The 16,594-nt window shown below is 48.7% G+C and overlaps 9 protein-coding genes across 9 annotated transcripts; 3 read left to right on the top strand and 6 right to left on the bottom strand.

Annotated features, from left to right (window-relative positions):
- Positions 1-838: 838 nt before the first annotated feature.
- Positions 839-1,983, bottom strand: EI90DRAFT_3145303 (enoyl-CoA hydratase/carnithine racemase; the record flags this gene model as incomplete). Its single annotated transcript, XM_039065269.1, has 6 exons — positions 839-874; positions 925-948; positions 1,005-1,209; positions 1,273-1,329; positions 1,371-1,670; positions 1,793-1,983. The coding sequence occupies 6 exons, from the start codon at positions 1,981-1,983 to the stop codon at positions 839-841; spliced, it is 813 nt and encodes a 270-aa protein (XP_038917325.1).
- Positions 1,984-2,142: 159 nt separating this feature from the next.
- On the top strand, positions 2,143-4,183 carry EI90DRAFT_3015599 (uncharacterized protein; the record flags this gene model as incomplete). The annotated part of the gene is made up of 7 exons (XM_039056911.1): positions 2,143-2,823; positions 2,887-2,933; positions 2,985-3,089; positions 3,142-3,148; positions 3,205-3,269; positions 3,325-3,936; positions 4,039-4,183. 7 exons carry the CDS (start codon positions 2,143-2,145, stop codon positions 4,181-4,183), a joined length of 1,662 nt encoding a protein of 553 aa, XP_038917324.1.
- Positions 4,184-5,358: 1,175 nt separating this feature from the next.
- On the bottom strand, positions 5,359-5,808 carry EI90DRAFT_3145302 (thioredoxin; the record flags this gene model as incomplete). The annotated part of the gene is made up of 3 exons (XM_039065268.1): positions 5,359-5,493; positions 5,565-5,699; positions 5,767-5,808. 3 exons carry the CDS (start codon positions 5,806-5,808, stop codon positions 5,359-5,361), a joined length of 312 nt encoding a protein of 103 aa, XP_038917323.1.
- A 1,722-nt stretch (positions 5,809-7,530) lies between these two features.
- Positions 7,531-8,217, bottom strand: EI90DRAFT_2917471 (uncharacterized protein; the record flags this gene model as incomplete). Its single annotated transcript, XM_039054616.1, has 2 exons — positions 7,531-7,588; positions 7,646-8,217. Coding segments are annotated over 2 exons (630 nt in total), but the record flags the coding sequence as incomplete, so codon positions are not given.
- A 143-nt stretch (positions 8,218-8,360) lies between these two features.
- On the bottom strand, positions 8,361-11,858 carry EI90DRAFT_637413 (uncharacterized protein). Its single transcript, XM_039067888.1, has 14 exons — positions 11,421-11,858; positions 11,008-11,363; positions 10,608-10,732; positions 10,424-10,528; positions 10,304-10,369; positions 10,183-10,251; positions 9,924-10,130; positions 9,749-9,870; positions 9,427-9,698; positions 9,321-9,370; positions 9,230-9,271; positions 8,983-9,175; positions 8,679-8,928; positions 8,361-8,622 (listed from the first exon to the last, which is right to left on the bottom strand). Exons 2-14 carry the CDS (start codon positions 11,360-11,362, stop codon positions 8,442-8,444), a joined length of 2,037 nt encoding a protein of 678 aa, XP_038917321.1. The 5' UTR covers position 11,363; positions 11,421-11,858; the 3' UTR covers positions 8,361-8,441.
- Positions 11,615-12,704, top strand: EI90DRAFT_3145301 (GTP-binding protein RAB5; the record flags this gene model as incomplete). The annotated part of the gene is made up of 7 exons (XM_039065267.1): positions 11,615-11,654; positions 11,716-11,740; positions 11,800-11,858; positions 11,918-11,982; positions 12,186-12,245; positions 12,296-12,512; positions 12,574-12,704. 7 exons carry the CDS (start codon positions 11,615-11,617, stop codon positions 12,702-12,704), a joined length of 597 nt encoding a protein of 198 aa, XP_038917320.1.
- A 130-nt stretch (positions 12,705-12,834) lies between these two features.
- On the bottom strand, positions 12,835-14,369 carry EI90DRAFT_2971294 (BCS1 N terminal-domain-containing protein; the record flags this gene model as incomplete). The annotated part of the gene is made up of 5 exons (XM_039055718.1): positions 14,337-14,369; positions 13,987-14,289; positions 13,617-13,929; positions 13,321-13,558; positions 12,835-13,270 (listed from the first exon to the last, which is right to left on the bottom strand). The coding sequence occupies exons 1-5, from the start codon at positions 14,337-14,339 to the stop codon at positions 12,835-12,837; spliced, it is 1,293 nt and encodes a 430-aa protein (XP_038917319.1). The 5' UTR covers positions 14,340-14,369.
- Positions 14,370-14,886: 517 nt separating this feature from the next.
- Positions 14,887-15,928, bottom strand: EI90DRAFT_3053202 (ribosomal L28e protein family-domain-containing protein). Its single transcript, XM_039060009.1, is given in 5 exon segments — positions 14,887-14,946; positions 14,957-15,280; positions 15,340-15,522; positions 15,585-15,638; positions 15,698-15,928. The coding sequence occupies 4 exon segments, from the start codon at positions 15,788-15,790 to the stop codon at positions 15,152-15,154; spliced, it is 459 nt and encodes a 152-aa protein (XP_038917318.1). The 5' UTR covers positions 15,791-15,928; the 3' UTR covers positions 14,887-14,946; positions 14,957-15,151.
- A 14-nt stretch (positions 15,929-15,942) lies between these two features.
- On the top strand, positions 15,943-16,466 carry EI90DRAFT_636050 (uncharacterized protein). Its single transcript, XM_039067885.1, has one exon. The coding sequence runs from the start codon at positions 16,153-16,155 to the stop codon at positions 16,423-16,425; it is 273 nt and encodes a 90-aa protein (XP_038917317.1). The 5' UTR covers positions 15,943-16,152; the 3' UTR covers positions 16,426-16,466.
- The last annotated feature ends 128 nt before the right edge of the window (positions 16,467-16,594 follow it).

Below are 16,594 nucleotides of genomic sequence, written 5' to 3'. Positions count from 1 at the left end.
CGTTTAGCCTTTGTGACATTTGCCTTTCATGCTTGCGCGTATAAAGAGTCGTTGTCAATCTATCGACACTCAACAACCCGCCATTCCTCGGCACCGTAGCCTAGCACTGCTACCCATAACACATCGTTGGACCTATCCAAATTCCCATACGCGACATGTCATCCCACCCTACTTCTCCATCCGCATTCAACACCACTTTCAACATGTTCGGGGGTTCCCAACGCGACCAGCATGCCTTATACACGGACTTACGCCAAATCGTGGCTCCAAGTTCGCCGAGTACCTCGAGGCACAACGCTCCTCCCTCCTACGAGCAGGTGACTCGCAGCCAAAATCCTGGCTCGAACGCCAGCTTCCGTATGAGTTTTACACTCCCAAGGCGTAAATAAGACCTACATCCACATCTCTATAATTGCACATAGTGAGCGTCAAGTCGCATTGAACTAATAGAGCATCCAGTCGCTGATGAATTGAACCCCTTCTTCAGACATTGTATCATGCACAAAACATCCATTAGAACTGAGTTACCCTCACCACTGGAATCATTGCCCGATCTGGCACGAGTGCTGGCACATCGAGTTTCGCACCAACTTCTATCCCATTTCACTCTTGTTTCGTTCGAGTCAATGTATTCATAACGTCTCACTGCCCGTGTTCATTTCGCCTTTCGACCGCACTGTAACATAGCATCATTTCATCTTAAAACGATTCCGTACCTCAAAAATATTGAATCATTCAATCTGAGGAGATTAGAATTACATGGCCATACAAAGGGAACTGAGTGCATGTTGATGTTCGGGGTGTGTTGAGAATGAGCTAGACCCTAGCTAGTGGTGCTTTATAATTTGGGGTTCACCCATTTTGGTTTGCGTTTCTAGGCAAGAGAGCATGAGAAGTTGGGTAACATCCATCTATGGCACTCACTTCGTTGAACGCATTTAGCCCCTCCTAAATATATCAACCTCATCAATAGATTATCCACAAGCCTAAGGCTCTTCGCTGACCGTGATGTTCGCTCCAAAATACACTGACCGACTCTCCGAGCTGACTACATGCGATTTCCACGCGTCTTCAATATTCCCGTGGAGAACAGCTTCATTCAACGCTTTTTTCGTGCTGCGAATAGCGTCGGGCGATTGATTAAGGATAGCTTCGGCGTATTCGAGTGCGCGCGGGAGGACTCTGTCTGGCGGCACGACATCATTCACGCTACAGCCAAATAAGAGTGTCGTCGAGCAGACGACCACGCAGAAAGGACACAGTAGCACTCACAAGCGAAAGATGTTTTGAGCGTCAACAGCTGAAATCCCCTTCCAGTTAGGAACAATTCTGACGCTCTCTACATGGGAAAGCATTATTTTCTGTGATACCCCCAAAACCAGGTAGATATGTGATACCTGATGTCCCGCGACCTTAATAATCTCTGTATGCCACCCTGATCCGCTACGGCACCAACGTGCACTTCAGGAAATCCGAATCTCGCGTTCTCGCTGGCTACGACTATATCACAATTTACAACTATCTCACTACCCCCACCAAGAGCATGTCCATTCACTGCAGCGATGACAGGCTTGGAGGACTGTCTGCGGCTGAGGGAGCCGAAGCCTCGTGGGCTGTCCAAAAGATTGCTAATATCGTCGGAGGCTTGAGATAGTTTGTCTTCTCTCCACCTTGACAAGTAGTGGATCGAGCACATGTCGAATCAGCAGTGTCAAGATCGACAACCAATCGCCTACCATTTGAGATCAGCTCCAGCACAGAATGCTTTCCCAGCGCCTGTAATGATTAACACCCATAGATCAGGTTCTCCTCAAACCAGTTTAACACTGTATTCAAGTCATTTTGAAGTGGTTTTGAGATGGCATTCAGAACATCAGGCCTGTTGAAAGTCAGGAGAAGTATGTGTTTCCTCGGGTAAGATAGTAGTATATGATTCCCATGAGGAGGGGGAGGCGAAGTGAGAGTGTTCGGGTGCTGAGCCATCGGGGTTACGGTGGCTATACTCGCGCAAGGGGTCGGGAAGTGGCAGTCCGGTGCGACTGACGACCATCGCGAGTTCCCATCTCTTGATCATCGAAACGCAATTGACGACAGACTGAAAGATGTTGTGCAGCATCAAAGGCGACTTTAGCACCTGCCGCCATGCCACGTCCAGCACCACTAACTGCTACAAGCGCTTACAAACTCCCCAACTACCTGGTGGAACAACAAGAGCTGACACCACGAACATCACGATTGCGATTTAGTTTAGAGTATGGCAGCCATGATGAAATGGGCCTGCTTCCTGGCCCTCTACAACTGCAACCCTTGCTTCAATCCTCTTCTGCTTTTGAATTTAGGAAGAAAGAAACCCTTGATTTTGTCGATGACTCTGACGAACTAGAGCAACCGTCAAAACGAGGTCTGCTGCTTCTGAAATACCTACCACTCGGATTATGCACGGTGCTCGCCTTTGTTCTCCTCGTTTCTGCCCTCGTTTCCTATGAGAGACCGGGCGTTCTCGACTACTATCTATCCCTCAACCTCACTTCGAACTCAACTAAGATCGGCAATCTCATTATTGACTATTCTAATCGGACTTCGTTCCCACTGAAGCCTTTGGAATACGCAGAAGAGTGTTGGAAGCACTTTAGAACAGCTCCACCGTATCACGGAGATTACTGGTCAATACCAGCCAATGGTTTTGCAGACGCCCTGCATCCACCTCCCAAATCCAATTCGAATCAATGCAACTCGACTATAACATACCTCTTAGATGGAGAGACTGTGGGATTGACCGCGGAGCTGGCGATCATGGCACAGGCCGCAGCGTTTGCACGAGAGGTGCGAGTTGCACAATAACTGTCCCCATCCCGTGGTACATACCTAAGACTATACTAATCTCAGCGAGGCTCCACCTTCTTGGTTATCGATCGACACTGGAACCGTGGAAGGTAAAGATTTCGTCCTTATCTCGTGTGATAGATTTTATGATGCAATTGTAGGTGGGATGGTTACTTTGAGCCCGTAGAGAATGGTCAGCCAGGGCCAGAACCAGGGTGTCATCCCCCACCGCCGGAAGAACTCGTGGCATGCCCCAGGCTCGCGAGGTAGGCCTTTCATCTTTATCATTGCAATCATCGAAAATCCACATTCATCTAGGCATTGGGTGGGTCGAGTGATGGATCTTTGTCCCATACCAAGACTCACTTGAAATTATCTTAGGTGATAACATACCAAACTGCCAAATTTCACCTTGGCCATACTTTCTCGGAAGCATACGAAGATGCGTGAGTTTGTTTGCTATGTCGGACTATCTCACTTAAACATTTTTCCATGTACCAGCCATGCCCGTGGAATAAATCGTCAACGGCCCATCTATGAACGCTCACGCCGCTCTTTTCTTGGAGCCATCCGTCCAAACAAACATATCCGATCACTTATCGCCATTGCGCGAGCCGAGCTGTCTGGATTGAATCCAACGAGCGGTTCATCCTACGTTGCGGTGCACATTCGGAGAGGTGATTCAGGTTCGCAAGCGTGGTCATACCACGGAAAGCAGGTCCCCATTTCGGAATACGTCCAAACTGTTCAAACCCTTCAACAAAACAACAGTAGCCCATTTCCCATATACATCGGATCTGATTCATCCTCGGCCATCGAGAGCCTCACCAAAGCCCTAGAGACAAAACAATTCGTCACCCTTAGAACTAGCTCAAATCCAACATTACGTTCCTTAGCTTACCCATCGTCGCAACCCAATGGGTATCTACAGAGTGATTGGACATCAAGTGGCGTTGCATTTCAAAAGTGGAGCACCAACGAAAGGAGACGGTACATGGAAGGGATGTTGGTCGACCTGGCTCTCCTTTCTGGGCTCTGGAATGACGATATTGGTGATCACGATTCCGGCACCCTGAAGCTGACGAGACTGAGCAAGGTCATATGTACAATAATGTGCGTTGTGCGTCACATACGGTTCATTCTATGATTGGGTACGCTGACAACAGAGTTACCATCCTCTTGTTGGGGAATGGCTCCATTTCATTTCAAACAAAGGTCCACTATCTGTCGCGTAATGGCATTGGGATTGGGGTTCGACCACGCATTTGGTGATGAGAAAGGGCTCGATTGGGTTGAGATCGATTCAAAAGGGGGAGTTGAGCCTGTTTGGGAAGCATTTGCGTTATCATTTGCTCGCTAAGTTGAACACCACGCTCATTGGGGGGAAGAAGGTCCACTGATTGGGGTGCTCCTAATTGTAGTACCCTGCATAACTCCTATCGCAAAATGCATATGGCGGTGCATGCTTCTTGATGCTGTACCATCATTTTTTTACGTGCGAGCAGGCTGACGACGCAGAATTTGAGCTCAATATATATATATATATATGATATGTGTACCCGGTTTGCGTCAAATACGCTCATTTGAGCCGGTGCGCCTCGTTTCGATCAGACAACACAGTATCCCATCATGAGACCATTCGGACCATAACTGCTCACTGCATAGACCTGAGCCTGGATAATCCGAGGACTTCGACCACCTGGTTTCTAACTTCCATCAGCTACAAGAGGGGATTAATTTCGAAAAACACCGGTTAGAAATACGACGATATCCATCTCTCCGCCGGTCCGTATGTCTTGGTAGGATACGATTTTCCCTATTGAATGGTTTCTAGCTTCTCCAATATTAATGGGGCGATATTACATTATAACGATTGGTTTGCGCATGCTCTTGCGTGATGGAACTCCCCCAACAGCCCAGAAGTCCAGAAATCGACATATCAGCAAACATGGGCAAGTTTCCAGAATCACTGCGCATATAAAGGGGACGGAGATGGTAGGACGAGTAAATAGATGGATATATGTGTTGTTATGGGCGTTTGTGATGTCGATAAACCTTATATAGGACCTAAGGGCGGCCAGCCTTTTCGTGGTTGGAAATGAGTACCCGAGTAAGAGTATGGGCGCTTTCCGGAATCCTGCCTAGCGCTTGCTCCGAATCTACCCCACGAAGTACGTGTGCAGGGTACTTCGTTACATGATATATAACGTTGCTTAGGTTTTTCTGGGATTCTCAACTCAGAGAATGAAAGAGCTACAGGTCTCCGGCCCGCCGCGAATAGTATTGGAGAGTAACGTTGTTGATTAGTATAGAGGGGTAGATGTATGATACAGCGCTCGGTGCGACTATGAAATCCGAAAATCCAGTCAACATATCGACACAGAGTCACAATTCTGATTTCTGACTCAATACAAGTGAAACTCTTGCAAACAATATGCCACATAGTTTATCCAGAATTTTCTGCTGGCAGGGTTAGTTAAAGGGCTTGTTGCTTCAGCCAGGGCGTTCCTCGAATGTGATCGGTAGGGGATTGTTTCAGGCACTGACGAGGTTCTTAATAAGATTTTGGAGAGCCGGTGGGTTGGCGCCAACGACTTCGCCTTTCTTTTCTCCGTCCCTGAAGCCCTGGAAGGTAGGCATGGCACGAATGCCAACTTCCTGTGCTACATCCTATCACCGCAGTCGGAAGAAGAATATTAGCAAGAACCGTACCAATGACCGATGGGAGTGACTTACAGGACTTCGTCGACATCAATTTTGTAGAACTCGGCATCCGGAGTAGCTGCTGCCAATTTCTCGAAAACAGGCGAAATCACGCGGCAGGGACCACACCAAGTGGCCCAGAAGTCGATGAAGACGGTTTTCCCCGAATTTATCTTGGTAAGGTGCAAAGATGATGTGAATGTGAGTCCATCAATGGCCAGGGGACTCAGTTCATCGCACCTTCTCGTTGAACTCTGCAAGCGACTTGATAGAAGCAACCATTGTGGATGGATCACTTTACGACTGATGGCGATAGGAGAAGAGTTAGATTTGCAAAGTTTGCGTTTGCCTTGATGGTGGATCGGAGGAGTTGAGCTGCTTCGTCCTCCGATTTTATACCTGTGTGACCCATGTGCTTCATAAGCTGATGACCCGATCGACCCCTTTCTATGCGGTCACGTGTCTCAGCTGAGCTAATATTATTGAACAGCCATGGCTTGCATTTTCTCTCATTTTTGGATCCTTGTTGTCCTGATTTTCGTGTTTAGTTTTTTTCTTTTCTTTTTGTGTAGTCCAACGAGGATGACTTCCGAGTCCATGTATTGCAGCGGAGTTGGCCGAATGGCTCGCCTCTTCCCATATACTTAACCCTGGATGACAAATGAGCGTGATGTGCGGATTCGAAATATTATCGTCAGCGGTGGAGGGGATGCAGCATGACTATTGATCTGTTAATTGCTTTCACAATGCTTACTCAACTCTCCACTTCTTGTCCTAGGGTCTCATATTGCTGTGCCCGCTAATCTTGCTCGTTTTTTTTTTTTAAAAAAAGGGACCTCCTTATCTGGGTGAATCGCTGGGCGATAGGTCCTTGAATTTGTCGATTTTGGCAGACAAATGCTTAGATTATTTACATTGAAATCCGACATTTTTTGGAAAGGCTAGTGACTAATCCTTCCAATTTTCTCGATCTCGTTCCTTCGAGGACGTTCCAAGGTTTTCCAGAACGATGGTCCCCATCATCGAGAGGCTTCTGGCTCCCATTCTAATGGAATGCCCCTATCTGAGCTTGACTGAGTGGCGGTATGCCCTATACTATATATTGCTCCAGTGGAGAAAATATCATGCTCGTCATTCCAGACTCTCAATGGAACAGGCGGTGCATTATCAAGTGCATGGCAATCCTCGCAAGCGGATGCATGAGAGCACCTAAACAACGTAAGAGTTCAACGTTTTTTTTTTTCAGTATTTTAACCATCCTGAATCCAGCCTGAGTCAATTGGGGCGTAGGGGGTTTGAACAACAAAACACGAACGTTTGCACGTCATCAGTTCGGGAAACACTAATGTAGCTATATAAGACATTGTTCGAAACGCACCGAGCACACAAGGGGAGAACAGGCTTTTCGTCGCCATATTCTGTCCCCTCGTTTTTGTGGTAGCTCTCCCACTAGCTTCTCGAGAACGAGGCGATACATATATATTAAGTACGGTAAATAAACAGAATGGAAGCATGGGATCACGCAAGCGGGGAAAAGAAACAGGCCAACTCATGGTCACTCATGGGAGCATGGTATAGCTAGGCATGTTGGAAATTCAATAATGACTTAGACGCATGAATCACTGGCCAAGGTGTCGTAGCCACATTACAATATTTCCTCTATTCTCCATTCATGTATTGCGCATAGGGCGGTGGTGCATGGTGCAGGGCGGATTTCCCTGAAGGAAAAATAATTTTAGGTTTCTTGGTCGCAGTGAAAGGGGTAGGTTTAAGTAAAGGAATTGGCCAAACTGCTTTGCATTTCACCGCCTATTCCATTATGGCAAGAGGGTGTCCGGACATAAACAGATAAATATTAGTTTCGAATCAAATTATATCATTTATCGAACGGCTTGAAGTGCGCTCACCACGTCTCTTCCTTCGTTCATGCTTTCCCAGATCAAGGAAACGACGGAGGACAAAGGGAATGAACATTTCTTTCTTTACACCATTTAGAAAAAATAATCAGGGAACCACTATCTTTTCGACCCAAACTTCGCCCTTGAAATCCCACTGAGTACGTCTAACATAGTTTTGTTTCAAAAAAGAGGATTCTCCTGATTGTCAAAAGAATTTTTACCTATTCGGAACAATACCAAGCTCCACCCTGTCAACAGCGAACGGCTCCAAGACCAATAGGGAGAAATTCCCCAATGCCTCTCGGACTTGGCCCTCTTCCTTCGTTCCATGCTCCGTCAGTCCATATTTTGGTAACTCCTGAGGCCATTTCTTGGCAGTGTCATACCCACTAGGGAGGTCTGCGCCGGGGGTAGCACGACAGAAAGATGCGCGTAACACTCCTCCCATTTTGTTGTTGAAATGGTCAATACGTTGTTCTTCCCACCATTGTTGGGCGTATTCTAGGTCCAAATGGGGGGAAAGTCGTGTGAACGGAAAGTTAGCATACAAGGGATTGTTCTTGGATGGAAGGATGTGGGTGCGGGCTGTGATGCGGTATTGCTCGGACGCGCCTTCGATCCACCAGGCTATTTCAGCGATGTTACCATCGGACGCCAAGATTTGCCCTACTTTTGGCGTTCGAATGTCTGTGGTACTGACGAGCAAAGGGACGGGTGCCTCGAGATGGAGGACAGAACGATGGATGATGGATCTGACACGTGGAATGCCTTGGTCCACTGTGGAGAGCGCATATGCTATTCAAGTTGTTCGCAGCAATTCAGGTGTCACATAGGCTCCGACACAACCCACTTCTAGATTGTGGATGCTTTTGCAACGCTTCGGTCAATGTCATCAACCATTTAGGCGCCATAATGGATGCGATGGACGCCAGGATCGATCGACAGGATGTTTAATGTCAATTATGACATCATGCAGGCACATGACGAAATGACTGCCAGATCCGATTAGGCAACTAGCTAAACCCGCTTCGCAAGCACAGATATCACCAGCCATCCGATAAATACACAATCGCAATCAAGGAGCTTGCTCAAACCACAGAATTCGAAAATAATAGCACGTAAACGCCAGTTGGTAGCTTGAATTAGCAAGGTGTCGCACAGGGAGAGGGAATATACTTCATCGTTTTTGCTGGGCAGCCTGGGCGAGTCATCAGTTATTCACTGGGGTGGACAAAAACGATCGAGTAGACTCACAAGAAGTGCCAGGAGCTGTTGCATGGCCTGTGGGTTTTGGGCCGCAGGCGCTCCTGCAGGTGCAGCTGGAGCAGGGGGTGGGACTGAACTAGGTATGGATGGTGGTGGGGCACTGTAAGATGCTGTTGACCGGGATAGTAAGACCCTCTTGATTCAAGTGAAGGGATGGAGCCTGTCGAAGCCGCTGGCGTAGTTTGCTGCAGAAGTGCCAATACAGCCGGCGGAAGACCTGCCGGAGATGCATTTGTTCCTGCCGATGAAGGCTGAGGCGCATTGTATGGCAAAGCAGAAAGCGGAGTCGAACCTGCTGACGCGTAAGGCCCACCAGACCACGGTTGCGTTGCTGATGGCGGCGGATGGTAGGCGCCGTTGTATGCTGGACCGTTGGGGGAACCAAAGCTAGCGGCAGGCGCCCTATTGGCCGCTTGAGGCGTTGTGGGAGCGGCGGGAGGCGCAGGAGCCCCCAGGTCTTGGGGGTTCTTCAGAGCAGCAAGCAACTACGAAGAAATTCGAGTAAGATTCGTGAGAAACGAATCCATAGCGATACAAACCTGCTGTACTTTTCGTGCTTGTTCTAGCCGATCGTCCACCTGCTGGGATTGTTCAATTGGATTGAAGGAAACACTGAAAACTGTCACTTACAGTTGCAGGCGCTGGTGGGGGTGGTGCAGTATATGAGCGGTCATATGTGTCTAGAGCGGACCGTCAGTCATCAACATACACGGGAATTTCGGTGGGGTCTACGAACCTCTACTCTCATATCTATCCTGGCCATACCCGCCACGACTAGATCCTGAAGGCGGCCCTCCACGCCCTCGTCCTCCACCCCTGCCACCATATGGACGGTCATCATCCCAGCTACTTTCGCCACTGGGGTAAGGGTCACGATCACGCCGGTCGTAGTAATCATCGTCGCGTCCGCTAGGGCCGCCACCTCTACCGCCACGACCACGGGGAGGACCACGAGAAGGTCTATCTCTGTTGTATGAGTCTTCCGAACCTCGATAACTTCCAGTCGAACTATAGTGAAGGTCAGAATGACAATAGCAGGTAGAATTGCCAGGACTTACCGTGGCGGAGGCGCTGGTTGTTCGACAACTGGATCATCAAGGACGTCCCATGCCCACTCAAGGTCCATTACGCCATCTTGCAATCCTTGGTGTCTCATAGCATCGAAGGCTTGTTCTGTAGCCTAGAATACACGATCACAAGATAAGCGGTTGCGCAGGTGATGTTCAAACTTACACGGGTGTCATAGAGCTCAACCAGGCGTTGGCTGGTGGAAGGGAATGAGCTGTTGGACGATTTAAGAAATGGCGAAGTCCAAACGTACTCCGAACGACCAGGGACAATGCGCACAGCTTTGACATCGCCGAACTGCTGGAACTTACGTCTAACCTCGTTTTCATCTATTACCTGATTAGAATTCCTCAGTGTCACAAGTAGGGTACCCTTCATTTCCCAGTCAGTGAGTCATGAACTGAGGTTTGACCGTGGCCGTTACCTGTGCCTTTTCACGGTCGCAGCGCTGCTGGCGCTCGTCCCCGCGAGGAAGACTATAGTGGACATCAATCTGCATGCGGGAGCTTCAGAGAAGCAATGATGGTTGACTCCGCTTCACTGACCGGTCGTCCGGAGACTTCTCTGCCTTGCATTGCCGCCCTAGCGGCTTGAGCCGCTCGGAGATCATACTACGACCACCTCAGTCCCATAGGTTCAAGACCATGGCCTCCGCTCAAACTCACGTATGTGACAAAGACCATTCCCCGAGTGTGGATCAGATCAAAGAATGTTCGTATCTGCCCATGTTCCTCGAATTGTCTCCGAATGGCGCTGCTATCTGACTCATACTGGAGGATTTAAAAGATTGTCAGCCACAATCCCAAGAGCGTCAAATGGTATTCAGACGCCTCAGGAGCAGGAACTCGCCTTAATATTTCGCACAAACAAAGTACGGCAAGGTCTCTCTCTATTTATACGCTCCTCAATGATAGCATCATGTACTTTATCTTCCCTTTCGCGACGTCTTGGTGGTGGTGGTCCTCGAGAACGGTCTAAATGATTGATCACTTAATGAGTCCTTCTGTTCATTTGACTTCGCATGATCTCGAAGAGTCGAAGTAACGTAGAAAACGGTCCAGAGTCCCGGGCGAACTGTGTGAAGTGCCGAGAGTTCTAACGAGTTTCAAAGTCGGAAGATGCTCTCTCAAAATCTTCACCGTTGGCTTCATAGAAGGCAGGAGAATGTGACAACGCCATTCAAGTGATGCTTGCACCTCTTCTTCTCAAGCAAAAAAAAACAAACAATCTTAAACAGAACTCAGCGCACCTTCATGCCAGTCGTCGTCGTAGTGAGAATTGCTATAGGGCGCAGGAGCACTATAACTACCTGGACCAGGAGGTGGAGGTCCACCATAAGATCCGAATGTGGATGGGGTTGAGCCATAGCGGTCGCTTCCATTATAACCATTGTTCTCGTAATCATAAGTTGAGACTGGAGGACCAGAATCATAACTTCCAGTGCTATGGCTGCCGCGGCCTCTGCCACGCCCCCCGCCACGCGACCCACCGCGATATCCCGAGCTGTAGCCTCCACGATCAGAACGAGAGTATCTAGGAACAGGTGACATCGAACGGCGTCTTTCATCGTACGAAGCGTTCCCATAAGGATGGTGTCGGTGCATTCTTTGATCCGCTGAGCTCTGCTATCTTTCAGAGCTGAGAAAACTTTGCGTCTCTTACGAGTCTGGCAGGACTTTCGCTCTCAGCTATCAGAGTAGCTCAGCTTTTGGTCTTTCGATGTGCTAGGACTTCCGTGTGACGTGTGGACAGCACAGGAGAAGAAAGTTGGGATACTGAGGAGGTGAAAAAAGAGTTGGTGTCAGGTGCTCGGAAGCAAACAGCCGTGATTCGTTCCTCCTTGCAATTGTCACATCATGAATCGTTCGCAACAGTCGTTCAAGCTTGTTCTTCTGGGTAAGGTGTTGTGTAGATTATGCGGGACTTCGCAACGCGCTAATAAGGCTTCGCCGAACAGGCGAATCGGCTGTGGGGAAGTCCAGGTGCATGATTGTTGTGGACCCTAACACCTCACCGCCTTGCTGACACGCAACAATGGCAGTCTTGTCCTTCGATTTGTTAAGAACCAGTTCGATGACTACCGGGAGAGTACAATTGGAGGTGTGTGCTTATAATCTTTGCCCGTTGTTTAAACCGCTCACTTCCGCATATGTGCGCAGCCGCCTTCCTCACACAGGTGGTACCACTGGACGACAACACTTCGGTGAAATTTGAAATATGGTTTGTGATGTTTCTTTAGTGAGTGGTCGCACATTTACCCTGCACTAACCAGGGATACTGCCGGCCAGGAGCGTTACAAGGCAAGTTGCATCGAGTTAGGGGGCTGCTAGTTCATTTACTAATGCAGTACGCTATGTTTGTCTAACTCCAGTCATTGGTGAGCAGTTACGATCCAAATCCGCACAATATCCTGACTCATTTCCTAAGGCGCCAATGTACTACCGAAATGCCAACTGCGCTGTTGTTGTTTACGATATCACACAAGCTGTGAGATGCCCCACCGCTTTCTGGGCTATGTATGACTGATGGAATCCCAGTCTTCATTAGAAAAAGCCAAGTCTTGGATCCGCGAACTCCAACGCCAAGCGGATCCTTCAATCATCATAGCCCTCTGCGGCAACAAGACAGATCTAGAACCAAGAAGGCAGGTCACAACGGAGGAGGCACAAAAGTACGCCGATGAGGAAGGTTTGTTGTGGTTTGAGACATCTGCCAAGTCTGGTGAAGGTGTGGAAGGTGTGTTCAAGGCGCTCGGTATGTGCTTCAAGTTCTCCGATGAGTTCCGTTTGTACTTATGAATCTCGCCGAATAATAGCACACAAACTCCCGAAGAATCCTCCGCCGGCGGCCAGAGGGGTCGCTGGGGCAGGACAAGCGCCACGAACTCGTGTGGACCTTAACAAGCAGACACCCAACACTCCTGGTCAGGACGCTTGCAACTGCTAGTTGAATAAGCAACTCTCCCTACAACTCTGACTCACCCTCTTTGTCTTCTTTGCGCTCCACTTAATTGGTCTGATTGTATTATGTTCCAGATTCTCGATGGCGCAGGGACTGTGTCGTGCCTTGATACATATTAAGGACTTTCATTTCGCACGGACACACTAGTAAATAGCTCCTCAATGTTGGCGACCGCACTCTTGGCTGAGTGTCGAATAAAGTGGCCCTGAAGTGAGGCCATGCTGAGACCAGACTCCCCCCTCCTGGCTTGCAGCTTTTGGATCAGCTCGTCGGCAAGGGCACCAATCTCTTGGGATTGTGAAACTGGATGGTGTTTTGGTTGGCTACTCTCATCCTCCTCAATACTGCCATAGAAGCGGAGGAACAACGTCTTGGCTTGTTCTGTGGAAGCATCGCCCAGGCACTCCATCATGTCGACACGCCCTGGGCGTATGAGTGCTGCGTCAAGTCGGTCTAAGTGGTTCGTGGTCATGAAAATGATCCGTTCTTCACTGGAAGCCACTCCGTCTAGGGCGTTAAGGAGTCCAGAGAATGTAACTGATGATTGATATCTGTGATGTGGTGAGATGGGTGATATCGAAATAGCGCTTGGCTGCCATACCCGTCTTCTGAGGTCTGGACTCGTTTACTGAATGCAGCGTCAACATCCTCAAGCAAAATGAAGCTCCGTTCAGGTGCATTCATCAGCAAATGGTTGAGCTTGTCATCCATGAGCCCCCTTTGGGAGAGGTTCAACACGCATATACTATAGGCTAGCTTTCCAGCTAGTGCTTGTATGAATGAGGTCTTGCCACTTCCTGGTGGTCCGTGCAAGAGGTATCCACGTCTATAAGGGATCCCTGACATCACGAAGTAAATTTGAGTGAGGTTAAACCATATCCTTTCACTCAGACTTACCACGTTCCGAATACCACTTCGATCGCGTCAGGAAGTGCATTAAATCTTCCTCGATACGCTTGCTGATACCATCCTCAAGGACAACACTTCGAATATCGCGCTTTCGCCGGGGCTGGCCAAATTGTTTCCACTCTGCACCCCACGCAGTGTAAATTACAACTTTACCCTCTTGTCCTGATGTGGCCGCCTCTCGGGCCTCAGCTAATAGATGCGGGAACAAATAACGATCCCTCGATAGGGCCGTCAGTGTTATGGTCTCCCAAGGGGTCCCAGAGTTTAGGTCCAGCATCTTTGAGTCACGCTCACGAACAACCTTAGAAAGGCACTGAAGTCAAAACTAAATAAATAAGAGAATTTCGGGGTCTCGTACTTGCATCCATGCTCCCTTATACTGCAAATAATGAGTCCCAGGCCCAGGAACCAGGCTAAATTGAACGTCCGAGCCCCCATTATCATGTTGTTTTACACTTGTTTCCACGCTTAGCTGGTGGCTACGAAGACTTAACCCTTGGGATTGCTGCCGCATTTTGCTTTGAATTGACATCCACTCAAGAAACCATGGGTACGCGCGGTCTTTCGAAGGAATCTCGAGAGAAATCAGTAGCCGACGGCGCGCCAACCCAGCCAGTCCTATGGTTCCCCTTCGAAGCACTGTTAAACCAGCTCCTACACCCTAATGACGTTCAGTGGTAGACGGTGCGCATCGCAGTTTGAGCACACCATTAAGCCAAATCCAGCAGAGAAGTAAGGACTGCGAATTACTTAGCTACAGGGCTAAGACAATGACATTCGGAGCTGTACATACTTGTCCTGCAGATAGCCAGAGAACCACGACGTTGCATTGTTGGACGGCTCGGTATCTGTTAGTTCACTAAAAGCCGGGGCATCTGTTGCCTTCGAGCCGGGTTCATCACTGGAGGCGGGGCGAGGCCCTCTAAACATAAATCTTTAGCGGCGTCAAGTTAAAACCTCTACATTCCCACGCACACACAGCCACGAGGCGCTTAAATCCAGCCCCATAAGTGCAATTTCAGAAGTTTCTTACCCATTGGGATTTAATGGAGGCACGAGACTGTTGTGCCCCCCGCATCCGTTATGTAGCTCTTATCATCTTATTGTTTTCTGGCTAATCGTCCTCTACTTGTTTCGCTGCACTGTCTTATTCTCTCTCTCGCGTTCCGCTGAACGCTTCGGCTTCGTGCCTTTCCTTCTTTTGCATCCACTGCACGCATCGGCCCCTGTGCCTTCCCCTCTCTTCGCTTCGCGTCCTCCGCCGTATCCCTTCATCCTTGGGTTGGTTCTGTCTGCCGTTTCTTTCATTTCCTGATTTTCGATTTTTTGTTACCAGCTCGATTTTACAACCTTCGAGTGCGGTTCCGATTGTATTCAGCGTTTGTCTGGGTTGTCACCACGCCCTCTCTCGCTGCGCGTCCATCGCACACAAGATCAGGATTATAGCCAAACAAGAGTGAGAGAACAATGGCATATTGGGGAAATCAAAGCAAGCATAAAGTAACGCTACAACATCGCAACGTTTATTCAGCCTTTTTCTTCCCCACGGTTTTCTGGGAACGACGTGTTGATTTCTTCTTGGATTCCGAAGCAGACACTATCTTTGGAGGATGAGTGCTGCGGATCAAAGCGGCGATACGACGGGTAGCAATCTGTACAGGTAAATGTGAGATTAGGAAGGCGCAATTTAAGTTGAGGATGAGAGGCTTGCCTTCCTAAGTCTTGGGTTGTATCCACGCTCAGCATAACCATCGATGGCCTCCTTGATATGTTTTGGACCAGCGTTGCGGCGGAGCTTGGTGGAAGTAAAGCTGGGTTTCACCTGGTTGGGGCGAGCGTCATCCGTGCGGGCAAGGATCTCCACTGTTCCTTTCGACTCCTTGATGTCGAAAACCTACACCCGAGCATCACATTAAATGCAACACTTATAAGAGCAAAATGGGATTGCGGATGTACCTTTTCATTGGCCAAACCGGAGAACGTGCGAGATTGTATATTGCGAACGTTGCCCTAAAGGTACGTATATGTCAGACCCTATCACCGTAAGTCCAGAGAGAAATTGGCTGTACAGGCTCCAGTGAGAAGATAGTGCCATCAGTGGTGCGTGTGCGTTGGTGCGAGTTCCAGTTTTTGACAAGTAACCAGGTGAGATCGGATGACATTTCGAAAATAGACCAGACTACGACGTGGTGCCAACGATTAGTCGAAGATGTGGGGAATTTCCTCGAGTCTTATGGCTCACAAGAAGGGTTTGAGGAAGCTGGGCGTCCGGAAGCAATGTAATTTCAAAACCAACTGGGCATCGACTGTACAGTTTGGTTGTTTCCTCTGAGTCTTTGTGAGGCGTCATAATCTACTCTCTGCCAAGGAATGTTTGATCTAACAGCTCGCGCGACTTATTTTGATTACTCCAGGCGGAAGTCTATACAGCAAGCTCGGAAGTTTTGTGCGGCCTCCACCATGTATATCGGACCTTTGTCGATCGCCACTTCGCTTGCCCTATTCTCTTATCTATAATTTTCGCATGACACTCAAGATTAAGATTACATGGGGATTTGAGTCCCTCGCTTCACACTCAGACTTTCTGTACTTGGGTCTAAACATAACAAAGAAGCACACATGCCTTCACCAGTTCATGATCTGGATCTTTGACAAAGACAACCCCACTCTGGAGGGGTCAGGATCCAGGCCGTCTCTTGGGATACAAGTGGCTAGCAGCGTCAATGATAATGAAGCTAAACACGGCCAGATACCGAGTCGCAGAAAAAACATGACTGGAGCTTTAGAGAACTTCTGAAGTCTGGACAGGAATGTGAAAGACAAAAAGCTCTAATGAGTGGGGCCGACACTGTGCGTGCAACCTAAGTACCCTAACCATCTCAAGTCACGCTGCACTGGTTTCTCAGGCCCTTTGGTTCAAACTGTTTGGGTTGGTATGCGGGCTCCGGGTTGCACCTAGGGTGTAC

This window comes from Cantharellus anzutake (assembly GCF_015039405.1).
Source record: "Cantharellus anzutake strain C23 chromosome Unknown EI90scaffold_18, whole genome shotgun sequence".
NCBI classification, from domain to species: Eukaryota; Fungi; Basidiomycota; class Agaricomycetes; order Cantharellales; family Hydnaceae; genus Cantharellus; species Cantharellus anzutake.
The sequence above is the reverse complement of the archived record's forward strand: the minus strand, read 5'-3'. Positions and strand labels throughout refer to the sequence as shown.

Coding starts and splice junctions, on each gene's coding strand:
- EI90DRAFT_637413 (XM_039067888.1), bottom strand. CDS start 11,362: ATGCACCGACACCATCCTTATGGGAACGCTTCGTACGATGAAAGACGC. Junction 9,699..9,748: donor CAACCAGCGCCTCCGCCACG/GTAAGTCCTGGC, acceptor CCTTCACTATAG/TTCGACTGGAAGTTATCGAG. Junction 8,929..8,982: donor TGGGCCTTACGCGTCAGCAG/GTTCGACTCCGC, acceptor CTTCATCGGCAG/GAACAAATGCATCTCCGGCA.
- EI90DRAFT_3053202 (XM_039060009.1), bottom strand. CDS start 15,790: ATGTCATCCGATCTCACCTGGTTACTTGTCAAAAACTGGAACTCGCAC. Junction 15,639..15,697: donor CTATCTTCTCACTGGAGCCT/GTACAGCCAATT, acceptor ACGTACCTTTAG/GGCAACGTTCGCAATATACA. Junction 15,281..15,339: donor ACAACCCAAGACTTAGGAAG/GCAAGCCTCTCA, acceptor TTACCTGTACAG/ATTGCTACCCGTCGTATCGC.
- EI90DRAFT_636050 (XM_039067885.1), top strand. CDS start 16,153: ATGACACTCAAGATTAAGATTACATGGGGATTTGAGTCCCTCGCTTCA.